Genomic DNA, 14,141 nt, shown 5'->3' with positions numbered 1-14,141 from the left:
CACTCAATAGGAATCCATTGCAATGTGGATAAACTGCCTGGAACTGCTGGAGCACTGCTTCTTATGTGGATATAACTGCTCTTGAGGAACTTGCTGGTTCCCCTGACTAGTTCCTTGCCAGAGGTGGTTGCCCCAAGTACTTCTAACTGACCACACTGACATTTACCTAAGTTTTATTTGAATTTTTTTTTAATTGTCCAATGGGTTGATTTTGCCATGGCTTGTTCATAAATGAGTGAAATTGTTTTGATTCATTATTGTTTGTATAATATATTTCTCCAGAACCCCAGGTGGATCTTTTTCATTCTATCATCTACATTCTTGTGAAAATATGTCTATTTTTAGAAATAGGCGTCAAATATCTTGAGTTTACACTTGTTTCTCTGTGTAACCTTGCTGCTCAGTGCCATAGCTACCAAGGGTTGAGATGAGGGTTTTATCTAGTGAACCTAAAGAGGTTGGCAAGTGTATTAAACAGTGAGATGGCACAACTACACCATATAATACAACGTATCTGTGGCTAGAGAGACCTGCAAAATGTAGTTTGCCAAACCGCACAACTAGGACCAATGTCATCAATTAGAGTAGAAGGCCAGAGGAATATCTGGTTGATTAATAGCTGTACGCAACTTTTACTTTATAATTTTGTATTTTTTATATTTTTTCTGATGGTTTCTCGTGAACAAATTTTCATAAGTGTCTTTTTCTTTTTTACAGACAACTTTTTCACAATAGCAATTTCAGCAGCAGCAATGGCAGTACAGAAGATCTGTTCAGAGATAGTATAGACTCTTGCGACACTGATATAACAGAGAAGGTGAGGCCTTTACTATGCAAAAAATGTACTAGCACACTACTAAAAGTGTATTATGAAACAAACAGTGTGCATTCCTCCATTTTTATTCATATTTAATAGTTAATATTTTAGTGTAAGGTAACTAAATAAAGTTCCAGGGTTCAGCTTCAACCAGATTTTATGAATTTTGAAAGCACGCCTCTTTTAAAATCAAAAAATATTTTTTTATTAGGTTGACATTTTATCTTGGGTCATGGCTTTTTTGACACACAAAGAATAATTTCTTACCTTGAGTCTTTGTAGTAACTAGCAATATTTATATAACCCGGGCATAATATTATCGATTGTGTTTTATCGATTGTCAGACTGTATGTCATTTCCTTTACCTACCTTTGCATATTTTTTTCCTTAGCTTGTTCATCGTCTTTGCAAAGCAATGCTACAACTTAGTGTTTCTTTTAAAATGTTTCTTTTCACAGTGTATCATTACATATAAATGTCAAAGTGAATTGAAGTCATGTGGGGTGAGATCGCTGTAGGTTTTGTTATCCATAAGTTGATGACCTGCAGTCATCTCACTAAAAGGACTGGACTCTGGGGACTGTAACTCTCAAGTTAACCTTTTGAATCATTGTTTTCTGTGGCATGGGAGGTTGGAAGGGAAGGGAAGCTGCAATCTGTGCCATCGCATTATAACCTATGACAGTTGTAGTACGGCAGACAGGATATACGTCACTTGTTGATGGAGTACCAAACTGTAAATAAGTGCCTGATTTAGAGATTGAGGGGTGGGTACTCCGTCACAAACGTGATAGATATCACATCTACCATTTTACAAGTGCAGTAGGATATCATGTCCTAAGTTCCTATGGTTAGAAAAAAGAACCTAATCTGAGTAGCTTTGTAATTTTGAAGCACCACATAAGATGAGAAGGATGTGCTTTGAAAGACAAACTTCAAAACTAGTGCATGGGTTTCAAAGTTAAATCAGTTTTTGAGAAGTAAATTGTGGATTTTTCTGAGGTAGTATAGCACTTACCCACATGTTCAGCATTAAAAGAATGAAACAGTGGTCACTGATATTGAACCTTTAGCTCTGTACTATTATTTTATTTATCTGACAATCAAAGTATGGTTGACAGGGTAACTTTCAGTGATATCTGATAAACTAATTCGCAAGGCCAGCCTTTAGGCTTATCTGCAGGAAACTTCAAGGTAAAGAAAGGGGCATCTGCCTAGCCCTCCTCATCTATGGGTTCGAAGGATCAAAATGTGTGATTAATGTCTTATAGCCCCAACTTTGATTGCCCCAGCAAGGAAGCATCTAACAACTCAGCTTGACTTCCTCTCTATTGCAGGTGAGCAATTTAGAAAAGAAAGTTACTGAACTAGAAAATGATAGCCTGACAAACGGAGATGTGAAGAGCAAATTGAAGCATGAAAACACACAGTTAGTACACAGGTAAACATTGCCCTAGCTTATTGCATTTCCATGGAAGTACTTGTGTAAAAATACAAAAGAAATAATTAATTCCTTGAGAGGTGGCTGAAGAATTAAAATGGCTCATTTCAACCTCAAGTTTCATGTTGTGGTAAAGCACGTTTAATGCATCGGCGCCAGGTGCAAGGTTAACATCAGTTGTAAAGCACGAAAAAGGTTGACCGCTGTACAAAAGTAATGTAAACAATGGTGATAAGAGACCTAAACAAGAATTTAACTTTTAGTTGCATTTGTTGGTTTATATACTTTTGTTAACCGATCCAACTTGGATGGGTAAACAAAAAGGAAAGTAAAAATGAATGCATTATTTTGTAGCTGCATGCATGCTTGCTGCACTTGCCTGCAAATCGACGCAGCTGGCCACTAAGCTTACTAAATGCACTTCTAAGCTGAACAAGTATCACCCCACAAATCTTATAAAATGTTTTTGCTGGTTGTGCTTATTTTTAAAATAGATTTACTTTTCTGTGCTTTTTTTCGGGTAACATTCATTGCTTGTATTCATTTTGCATTTTTACAATACTCGATATACTCACTTCTTATAATTTAGAGTCTCTAGAACCTTTTCCGATGCTACGAAATGAATATGTATCTTATTGCATCTTTGTGGTATCACTTCCATAGAGTTCATGAACTCGAAGAACTGTTGAAAGACCAAGAGACTAGGGCAGAACAAGCTGTGGAAGAGGAGCTCAAGCGACACAGAGAAGCATACAGCAAACTTGAGAAAGAAAAGGGCACAGAGATCGAACTGCTAAATACCAGGTACATGTAATGTATTTTCAATTGTTTTATTTTCATTGGTAAATGGCAAGCAGTTGGAAGGCCACCTAGAAGTTTTGAACGAGCATATGGTCCTCAAAATGCATATTCCCTATTTCTTTTGTCCTCATACACCACAGATTCTTAACCCACTCCATGGTATAATCCGGTGCACCGTCGCATACCTGGAGGTGGCTAATGCCAGGGCGCCAGAATCTCTCTCACTAGTTCCCTGGAGGCATGACCTGTCTCCAGTGAGGGAGAGTAGAGTGGTGATTAATCATAGGACAGGGGCGCAAACCTCATAGTCCATCACTATTCACAGTTTACCTCTAGAGTCCCCTCCATTCCAACAACGGAGACCATATTTTTTCCTTCTTTTCCCTTGAAGTGCCCACTATCATGTCGAATGTTGCTACATGAATAAGCTCATTAAGCCAGTCTTCATATGAAGGTGGTCTACAGAAACCCACTTTTGACAGATTTCCCTCCTGGCCAGCGCTATTTCATAGAACAATACTATCTTCACCATCCTGCTCTTTATTTCCCCATCTTCTGGTAAACCAAAGATTATTAACGCGAGGGATGCCGAGACTTCCTGTTTTAATATGCTTGAATATTTCCTATTTTATAAAATATTATGCAGTAGTGTGCAAGATGACTCAGTGAGTGAAGCTCCCGTTGCTGACTTCAGTGTATCTTACCGCACACAGGTCTGAATTCTGGCAGGGTTCGCTCAGGTACTCATCCTTCCAAGTCTGATAAACTGATTACAGTTCAATTGGGCAAAAATGAAACCCTGTAAATAGAAAGTTTTTTTTGTTACCTGTTCCTTCTTTATCTGCGCCCCTTTGATTGAGAAACACTTGGGGCCAGAATTACAAGGCCTTAACGCCACCGAAGTGTCACGTTTTGTGATGCTCGGTGGCGCAGTTCAGTGCCCCACAATTACAAGTCGGCGCTAAGCCACTTTTTGTGGCTTACCGGAACCTTGTAAATATGGGCCCTTCCGATGCAGTTTTCTGCATCAGAAGGGTGTGCATTGGGTGTTCCTCTGCAACACCCATTGCCTTTGACACTGCCCCAGATTTACAAGAAGGCGTGAATCTGTGGCGCCACCAAAAACTAACACCACCCCAGTGGTGGCGTTAGCATGACACAACAAGGAGGAATAATTTTACTCCTCGTTTTTGCTTTTTTCATGTGTACTGCATTCTGGAGCACACATAGAAAAAACAAAAGGCCATGAATGAATGTTTATGTGCAGGAAGGTGTCCATTCTGCAGCATACATACAAGTGCCAAATCACCATTGTTGATTGTTTATGTGCAGGAATGGGCACCTTCCTGCACATAAACAATCTATCCCCTCAATGTAGACACCCTTGCACTATGGTGCAAGAGTGCCTGCGTTGGCAGCTAAATTAAGTGCTGGCGCAGGGGGAAACACAGGGATGTGCCCTATTTTAGTAAATATGGCGCATCCCTGCGTTTCTAAAGTGATGCAGCACGGCACTGCAAATTTTGACACAGCACCGCGCTGTACCACTTTTTAGTAAATCTAGCCCTTGGTATCATGGTAGTGCCGCATACAGCCCAAGAAGAGAAGTCCAGAACATCTTCATGGTAGTTGCATATACGGAACATAAGGTGCTTGCTTTCAGAAAGCGTATTATATCTCCATCTTGCCTGGGCTCCTGCAATAAGATGCCAGTACTTAAAGCGTAGATTAATGGGTCTTTCTTGAAGTACCGTAGTTGCAAAAATGTTTAGGATGTATTTCCCGAAAAAGAGAAGTGCTCGGTCATGATAATCGAAGCCAGCAAAGAATCCCTAAACCATTTCACCTTTTGTATCCATTTAATTTTGTTCTGTGTCAGTTCATAAGCCACGTATCAGAGTTAAGCGGTAAAGTCATGTTCAGGCACTTTTGATCCAAAGTGACAATTTTCAGTTGCTAGATTTAAATAGAACCCCAGGCTCAGAAGGTCATCTCAATTAAATAACTTTTGATTATTATATACAAATGATCAATGCAGATATGTTGGGCTATAATGAAACAACAACAGTAAGATTTTTTGTCCAGTAGTATTTATTGTTGGATGCATGTTACTATAATTTGAAAATGTCTGGTTGCCACATCGTGTGGGTATTGGAACTTGATTAATGTGGGTCTGCTGCAGGCAGAATTATCACAGCTTCAACACTCCACACCCACAGGTTTCAGTCTCTAATGACAACCTGACTTATAACTCAAAGAGTTCATGTATATTCCATACAATGAAATACAACATCATATACAACGATATGCCCTCTGTCATGAGGGGTGACATGCCCTCTGTGGTGAGGAGTAATATGTTCTTTTTGTTTCCGGGTCATACGTGGCTCCCAAATACTATCACCTTGCAGTGCATTGCTGCTAACTTAGGTTGGCACTCATCCTGAAAGGCTGCTGCGGTCTCGTAGCACTCTCTGGCCTTTTCCATCGTATGCCACCTTACACTCCTGGTTCCTTCCCCTGGCATACTCACTGTTTGTATGGACATCAGTACACAGTAGTTCACGCAGCCCTTCTACCCTCAGCTTTCAGCTGAATACTCAAATGGAGGAAGATTTCTAAGACTGTTACAGCCTTAGAAATGTGTGTGATTTATACAGCTCCTTTAGACCTTTGCCATACACAGAATGACAATAGGTCTGCCTGCTTGAGCACACCATGAGTATGCCCTGTGTCGACGAACAACCACTGGGCTACGAGGGCATGGGCTGGTGATGCCATTCTGGAGTTCAGCCTCATACGAATTAATTGCTTGTTCCTACTAAAGCCATTTACTTCTTGAGGAGTCTCAGATCAATTTGTCATTGCTTTCTGTGCCCTTGATGTCCACTCTTCCTGCCAAATCAGTCCCATTGCCAAGTAACCATAAGCGAGGAACAGATATCAGGGGTGACAGACAAATACACAGCAGGGGGACACTGAACACTAACTAAAGCAAGCAATGCACGCTCCGATATGAATGTACTTAAGAGAGCAAGAAGACAGATGCAACCTTTTGCATTTCAAAGAGAAGAAAATATATGAAATTAGAAAAGATATGTTAATAGTTGTTGTTTTACTTCCATACTGCTCTGAGGCTATTTATAACAAAAAACACAAAATGTTACATTTTGGCATCAGTTTCTGTCACTCTAATGAATGCATAAGATACATGTGTGTCTATTTTGAAAACATGTACCAGTAGTGTATTTACTGCAGTGATCTGTGTATGGCCTGCGGGACATGGATCTGAATCACAGTATGGGCATCTTAGCCTTTCATCCATCTCTTGTTCATAAAATAGCTATAACTAAGTTCACTATGCTTGCCATTTACAGTGCTGAAAGCAAGTACTGCATAAAACACAAACTATTATATATATTTATCACACTGAAAAACATTGTAAACAATATAAATAGAATTTACAATAGAGACTAAAATAGTCAGCAGTAGGCTAATGTGTCCACTCCGAAATCTGTGTTTGATGCCAAGGTGACAAGCTGAAATCCTGGCATGCTCACTCATCGTTTCATCCTTCAGAGGATGATTACGTGATTACATAAGAATCATTGAGTTGGGTGACAACACCCTTTGATTGTAAATAGCACCAGGAGACCCTGTAGAGAGAACAGGCACTCTTCAGCTATGTCTGTCAGATCTATATTAACACAAAGAAAAAAGTTGCAGGCAAACTGTAGACGTGTCAAATGCAAAATGCACTCGAAGTTCACTTAAAATATGTGCTCTCCCAGGAAATTTAGAAAAAATAAATTGACTTGAATCTTCCACCTTGTGAAGAAGGAATGCAGGGTTGCAGGACAGTAAGTTTAGAAAGCCAGACAGTGTGCTAGAAGACGGAACAAAGTCTACATGGAATAAGATATGAGATCAAGAGAGAAAGTGCTTCCAGAAGAACGGCGAGGGAAGAGCGGAGTGGGAAGGCTGAAGTGGGGTGAATGAGGGCTAATGTTGGGTGGGGAAGAAGGCGTATGTGGCTGTAGACTATGAGAGGAAGACCTGAAGGCAGAAGAATATCGAGGGGAATTGCTAAGGGAGGTAGATGGCGGTGAGGGATATTTATATGGGTGGAGCATGAAGGACAGAAGAGGTGCTAGCAGAAAGATGATAGGCAGAGGAGGCAAGAGAGAGTGCTGCAGCACTAGGGTATGATGCATATTGTGGCTTAAACATGGTGTAGAATGATGGAGTGAGACAGGAGTCTGTGACAGGTGAATAGGGAGGAACAAAGGACTGTGTGGGTAGTACATATTCTTTGTCAGTTTCTCCTGTGAATGTACCGATGAGGGACCAAAGAGCCTTCTAGAGAGAGGTAGGTCCGTAGAAAGACGGAAAGTAATTCGGAAAGAGGGATCGAGAGATAAAGATCCAGCGAGATTTTATCAGACAAAGAATGTGAAGCCAAGAGAGAGAATTGGTCAGCAAAAACTATTATATCTTTAAAGTAAAGAACATATCTTAGAATTTCAGTGCAGAGGGACTTAAGTTTTTCGTTGTGGCTATTTTAAGCTATGTTATTTTGCTTATTTGTAAAATTCTTTACACAACGGAAAATTCTCCTGCAAGCACTTGAAAGCAGCTGGAAGCTTCATAGAAAAGAGAGATCAGTTCACAAAAGGTAGCGACATGTCATAGGGAATGAGGAAGAAGCTTTCTTGGTGGAGTAGTCCTCCTTATGACAGAGGTATCAATGCTTAGTGGTTAGCCATTTTTAGGTGCATGACCAACAGATTAGAAGTGAAGGACAGACATTCACAGTCACAAATAAAGTGTCCTTTACAACTGCATTCTTGCTGCAATGCTGAAATTCGAAGCACTTCTCTGAGGATTTTCGCTATTCACTGGGTGACATTTGATCCGTGTCTTCATAATTGCCTTCCCCTATCTGGTTCCTCATATCCTATTCATGCACTTGCCTGGTTACTATGAATGGCCTTTCATTACACGTTATGGTGGAAATTTGGGAGTTTCTCATAAGATGTGTAATGTGAAACTCTCAAAAATAAACAAATGATGCCTGCGTAATTTAAATTTCAACCAGGCCTATTCAAGACCCAGCCAGTTCAAGGAGAAACGGAGGCATTGGGATTCTATCTGAGTTACAACCCAGGTTCCTTATCCCGAACCAAACCTAGTTCTTTAATGTCCAGGGTCCCTTTTCTGTGCACAAATATGAAGGTCTCCCTGCTTGCTCCTTTTTCCATTATTGTCAAGGAAAACATTACCCAGAGATGCTGGGCACTACAAGGCTGTAAAATAATTAATTTACCATTAAGTTCTCCAAAAATTAGATTTGATCCAAGCAATGTTTCACAGATGGTCATAATCTGTGAATGAGGGCCACGTTTTTTGGCGCTCAAGCCTATATGTGGTCGAAATCTGACCTGTCACGAATCACTAATACCTATTATTGTCTAAATTCGATTGTGAACAACAAGAACACATATAAAAGGCTGTCACGGAAAAAAAGCTACTTCATTTGCTCCAGATATATGAAGAAGCTGCTGGTAACTTAATCTGACAAAGTTAGAAGCTTCTTAAATGTTATAGAAGGCCTATCAGTAACCAATCTTAAGCTCCTCATTCTCCTTTAGTAGATATTAATATTTACTTATAGTTTGTTTTGTTTTATTGAACTAGAAGTTTAAATTGTGAGGTCAGTCTTAATGGTTGTAATTCGATAGTGTATGTTGGGTTGTAGCTGGTTGTTTCTGTTTTTGGTTTTATCTTTATCTGACACTTATGATATAAGCCATTGAGAATACCTCTAGTCTTAAATCACATATTCATCAAATTGCATTTTCCTCAAAGTCTTATGGACAGATCAATCATTTCTAGCCCTAATCAATTCAGCACATAGCATACTAGGCAGTACTTTAGTATGGTGAGAGCTGTGGAATCACATTGTACTATTAATACTATATATGAACTATTAGTAGAAGTAAAAGTATGTTTATTACTATGTTCTATCTTTACTATGTTCAATCTTTAGTGGATATGTAAAATAATAAGTTAGTCCTAAATAGGAAATTACACTTTTAACAGAAAACAATTCAAACAGTGTAAGTGTAAGGAAATGCCTCCTTGGCATGGTTGCCCCCTGACTTTTTGCCTTTGCTGATGCTATGTTTACAATTGAAAGTGTGCTGAGGCCTGCTAACCAGGCCCCAGCACCAGTGTTCTTTCCCTAACCTGTACTTTTGTATCCACAATTGGCAGACCCTGGCATCCAGATAAGTCCCTTGTAACTGGTACTTCTAGTACCAAGGGCCCTGATGCCAAGGAAGGTCTCTAAGGGCTGCAGCATGTCTTATGCCACCCTGGAGACCTCTCACTCAGCACAGACACACTGCTTGCCAGCTTGTGTGTGCTAGTGAGGACAAAACGAGTAAGTCGACATGGCACTCCCCTCAGGGTGCCATGCCAGCCTCTCACTGCCTATGCAGTATAGGTAAGACACCCCTCTAGCAGGCCTTACAGCCCTAAGGCAGGGTGCACTATACCATAGGTGAGGGTACCAGTGCATGAGCATGGTACCCCTACAGTGTCTAAACAAAACCTTAGACATTGTAAGTGCAGGGTAGCCATAAGAGTATATGGTCTGGGAGTCTGTCAAACACGAACTCCACAGCACCATAATGGCTACACTGAAAACTGGGAAGTTTGGTATCAAACTTCTCAGCACAATAAATGCACACTGATGCCAGTGTACATTTTATTGTAAAATACACCCCAGAGGGCACCTTAGAGGTGCCCCCTGAAACCTATCCGACTATCTGTGTAGGCTGACTGGTTCCAGCAGCCTGCCACACTAGAGACATGTTGCTGGCCCCATGGGGAGAGTGCCTTTGTCACTCTGAGGCCAGTAACAAAGCCTGCACTGGGTGGAGATGCTAACACCTCCCCCAGGCAGGAGCTGTAACACCTGGCGGTGAGCCTCAAAGGCTCACCCCTTTGTCACAGCCCAGCAGGGCACTCCAGCTTAGTGGAGTTGCCCGCCCCCTCCGGCCACGGCCCCCACTTTTGGCGGCAAGGCTGGAGGGAACAAAGAAAGCAACAAGGAGGAGTCACTGGCCAGTCAGGACAGCCCCTAAGGTGTCCTGAGCTGAGGTGACTCTGACTTTTAGAAATCCTCCATCTTGCAGATGGAGGATTCCCCCAATAGGGTTAGGATTGTGACCCCCTCCCCTTGGGAGGAGGCACAAAGAGGGTGTACCCACCCTCAGGGCTAGTAGCCATTGGCTACTAACCCCCCAGACCTAAACACGCCCTTAAATTTAGTATTTAAGGGCTATCCTGAACCCTAGAAAATTAGATTCCTGCAACTACAAGAAGAAGGACTGCCCAGCTGAAAACCCCTGCAGCGGAAGACCAGAAGACGACAACTGCCTTGGCTCCAGAAACTCACCGGCCTGTCTCCTGCCTTCCAAAGATCCTGCTTCAGCGACGCCTTCCAAAGGGACCAGCGACCTCGACATCCTCTGAGGACTGCCCCTGCTTCGAAAAGACCAGAAACTCCCGAGGACAGCGGACCTGCTCCAAGAAAAGCTGCAACTTTGTTTCCAGCAACTTTAAAGAACCCTGCAAGCTCCCCGCAAGAAGCGTGAGACTTGCAACACTGCACCCGGCGACCCCGACTCGGCTGGTGGCGATCCAACACCTCAGGAGGGACCCCAGGACTACTCTGATACTGTGAGTACCAAAACCTGTCCCCCCTGAGCCCCCACAGCGCCGCCTGCAGAGGGAATCCCGAGGCTTCCCCTGACCGCGACTCTTTGAACCTAAAGTCCCGACGCCTGGGAGAGACCCTGCACCGGCAGCCCCCAGGACCTGAAGGACCGGACTTTCACTGGAGAAGTGACCCCCAGGAGTCCCTCTCCCTTGCCCAAGTGGAGGTTTCCCCGAGGAACCCCCCCCTTGCCTGCCTGCAGCGCTGAAGAGATCCCGAGATCTCTCATAGACTAACATTGCGAACCCGACGCTTGTTTCTACACTGCACCCGGCCGCCCCCGCGCCGCTGAGGGTGAAATTTCTGTGTGGACTTGTGTCCCCCCCGGTGCCCTACAAAACCCCCCTGGTCTGCCCTCCGAAGACGCGGGTACTTACCTGCAAGCAGACCGGAACCGGGGCACCCCCTCCTCTCCATTCTAGCCTATGTGTTTTGGGCACCACTTTGAACTCTGCACCTGACCGGCCCTGAGCTGCTGGTGTGGTGACTTTGGGGTTGCTCTGAACCCCCAACGGTGGGCTACCTTGGACCAAGAACTGAACCCTGTAAGTGACTTACTTACCTGGTAAAACTAACAAAAACTTACCTCCCCCAGGAACTGTGAAAATTGCACTGTGTCCACTTTTAAAACAGCTATTTGTCAATAACTTGAAAAGTATACATGCAATTTTGATGATTTGAAGTTCCTAAAGTACTTACATGCAATACCTTTCGAATGAGATATTACATGTAGAATTTGAACCTGTGGTTCTTAAAATAAACTAAGAAAATATATTTTTCTATATAAAAACCTATTGGCTGGATTTGTCTCTGAGTGTGTGTACCTCATTTATTGTCTATGTGTATGTACAACAAATGCTTAACACTACTCCTTGGATAAGCCTACTGCTCGACCACACTACCACAAAATAGAGCATTAGTATTATCTATTTTTACCACTATTTTACCTCTAAGGGGAACCCTTGGACTCTGTGCATGCTATTCCTTACTTTGAAATAGCACATACAGAGCCAACTTCCTACATTGGTGGATCAGCGGTGGGGTACAAGACTTTGCATTTGCTGGACTACTCAGCCAATACCTGATCACACGACAAATTCCAAAATTGTCATTAGAAATTGATTTTTGCAATTTGAAAAGTTTTCTAAATTCTTAAAAGACCTGCTAGGGCCTTGTGTTAGATCCTGTTTAGCATTTCTTTTAGAGTTTAAAAGTTTGTAAAAGTTTGAATTAGATTCTAGAACCAGTTGTAGATTCTTAAAAAGTATTCCAACTTTTAGAAGCAAAATGTCTAGCACAGATGTGACTGTGGTGGAACTCGACACCACACCTTACCTCCATCTTAAGATGAGGGAGCTAAGGTCACTCTGTAAAATAAAGAAAATAACAATGGGCCCCAAACCTACCAAAATACAGCTCCAGGAGCTTTTGGCAGAGTTTGAAAAGGCCAACCCCTCTGAGGGTGGCAACTCAGAGGAAGAGGATAGTGACTTGGAGGAAAATTCCCCCCTACCAGTCCTATCTAGGGAGGACAGGGTCCCTCAAACCCTGACTCCTAAAATAATAGTCAGAGATGCTGGTTCCCTCACAGGAGAGACCAACACCTCTGAAATCACTGAGGATAGCCCCAGTGAAGAGGACATCCAGTTAGCCAGGATGGCCAAAAGATTGGCTTTGGAAAGTCAGATCCTAGCCATAGAGAGGGAAAGACAAGAGATGGGCCTAGGACCCATCAATGGTGGCAGCAACATAAATAGGGTCAGAGATTCTCCTGACATGTTGAAAATCCCTAAAGGGATTGTAACTAAATATGAAGATGGTGATGACATCACCAAATGGTTCACAGCTTTTGAGAGGGCTTGTGTAACCAGAAAAGTGAACAGATCTCACTGGGGTGCTCTCCTTTGGGAAATGTTCACAGGAAAGTGTAGGGATAGACTCCTCACACTCTCTGGACAAGATGCAGAATCTTATGACCTCATGAAGGGTACCCTGATTGAGGGCTTTGGATTCTCCACTGAGGAGTATAGGATTAGATTCAGGGGGGCTCAAAAATCCTCGAGCCAGACCTGGGTTGACTTTGTAGACTACTCAGTGAAAACACTAGATGGTTGGATTCAAGGCAGTGGTGTAAGTAATTATGATGGGCTGTACAATTTATTTGTGAAAGAACACCTGTTAAGTAATTGTTTCAATGATAAACTGCATCAGCATCTGGTAGACCTAGGACCAATTTCTCCCCAAGAATTGGGAAAGAAGGCGGACCATTGGGTCAAGACAAGGGTGTCCAAGACTTCAACAGGGGGTGACCAAAAGAAAGGGGTCACAAAGACTCCCCAGGGGAAGGGTGATGAGACAACCAAAACTAAAAATAGTAAAGAGTCTTCTACAGGCCCCCAAAAACCTGCACAGGAGGGTGGGCCCAGAGCCTCTTCACAAAACAATGGGTACAAGGGTAAAAACTTTGATCCCAAAAAGGCCTGGTGTCATAGCTGTAAACAGCATGGACACCAAACTGGAGACAAGGCCTGTCCCAAGAAAGGTTCCACTCCAAACTCCCATCCAGGTAACACTGGTATGGCTAGTCTCCAAGTGGGATCAACAGTGTGCCCAGAGCAAATCAGGGTCCACACTGAAGCTACTCTAGTTTCTGAGGGTGTGGTGGATTTAGCCACACTAGCTGTCTGGCCGCCTAACATGCAAAAATACAGACAGCAACTCTTAATTAATGGGACTAGAATAGAGGGCCTGAGGGATACAGGTGCCAGTGTCACCATGGTGACAGAGAAACTGGTTTCCCCTGGCCAATACCTGACTGGAAAAACTTCCACAGTCACCAACGCTGACAATCAGAGAAAAGTACATCCCATGGCAATGGTTACTTTAGAATGGGGAGGGGTCAATGGCCTGAAACAGGTGGTGGTCTCCTCAAATATCCCAGTGGACTGTCTGCTTGGAAATGACCTGGAGTCCTCAGCATGGGCTGAGGTAGAACTGAAAACCCATGCAGCAATGCTGGGTATCCCTGAACTGGTGTGTGTGAAAACAAGAGCACAGTGCAAGGCACAGGGTGAACAAGTAGAGCTGGAGTCTGGAAGAATGGCCCAGCCTACCAAGAGAACAGGAAAGTCAGTTGGGAAACCAACTGCAACACAGCAAAAGAAAGGGAACCTCTCTTCTCAGGAAGAAGTTCTGCCCTCTGAGGGAACTGAGCCTTTGGAGCTTGAACCTTATCAGGTTGAGCTCTTAGGCCCAGGGGGACCCTCAAGGGAGGAGTTGTGTAAGGGACAAGAAACCTG

At 42.9% G+C, this 14,141-nt stretch overlaps 1 protein-coding gene across 4 annotated transcripts in view; it reads left to right on the top strand.

Moving 5' to 3' along the window:
* The window catches only part of RAB11FIP4 (RAB11 family interacting protein 4), a 1,128,176-nt gene that overhangs the window by 1,060,848 nt on the left and 53,187 nt on the right, over positions 1 to 14,141 (top strand). For all 4 annotated transcript variants that reach the window (XM_069200002.1, XM_069200003.1, XM_069200004.1 and 1 more), the window contains 3 exons: positions 718 to 817; positions 2,155 to 2,258; positions 2,922 to 3,062. In XM_069200002.1, coding sequence (XP_069056103.1) covers positions 718 to 817; positions 2,155 to 2,258; positions 2,922 to 3,062 — 345 coding nt within the window. The remainder of the gene's footprint in view (positions 1 to 717; positions 818 to 2,154; positions 2,259 to 2,921; positions 3,063 to 14,141) is intronic.

Source organism: Pleurodeles waltl, chromosome 7 (assembly GCF_031143425.1).
Source record: "Pleurodeles waltl isolate 20211129_DDA chromosome 7, aPleWal1.hap1.20221129, whole genome shotgun sequence".
Classification (NCBI taxonomy): Eukaryota; Metazoa; Chordata; class Amphibia; order Caudata; family Salamandridae; genus Pleurodeles; species Pleurodeles waltl.
This window is presented reverse-complemented; position numbering and strand designations above follow the sequence as displayed.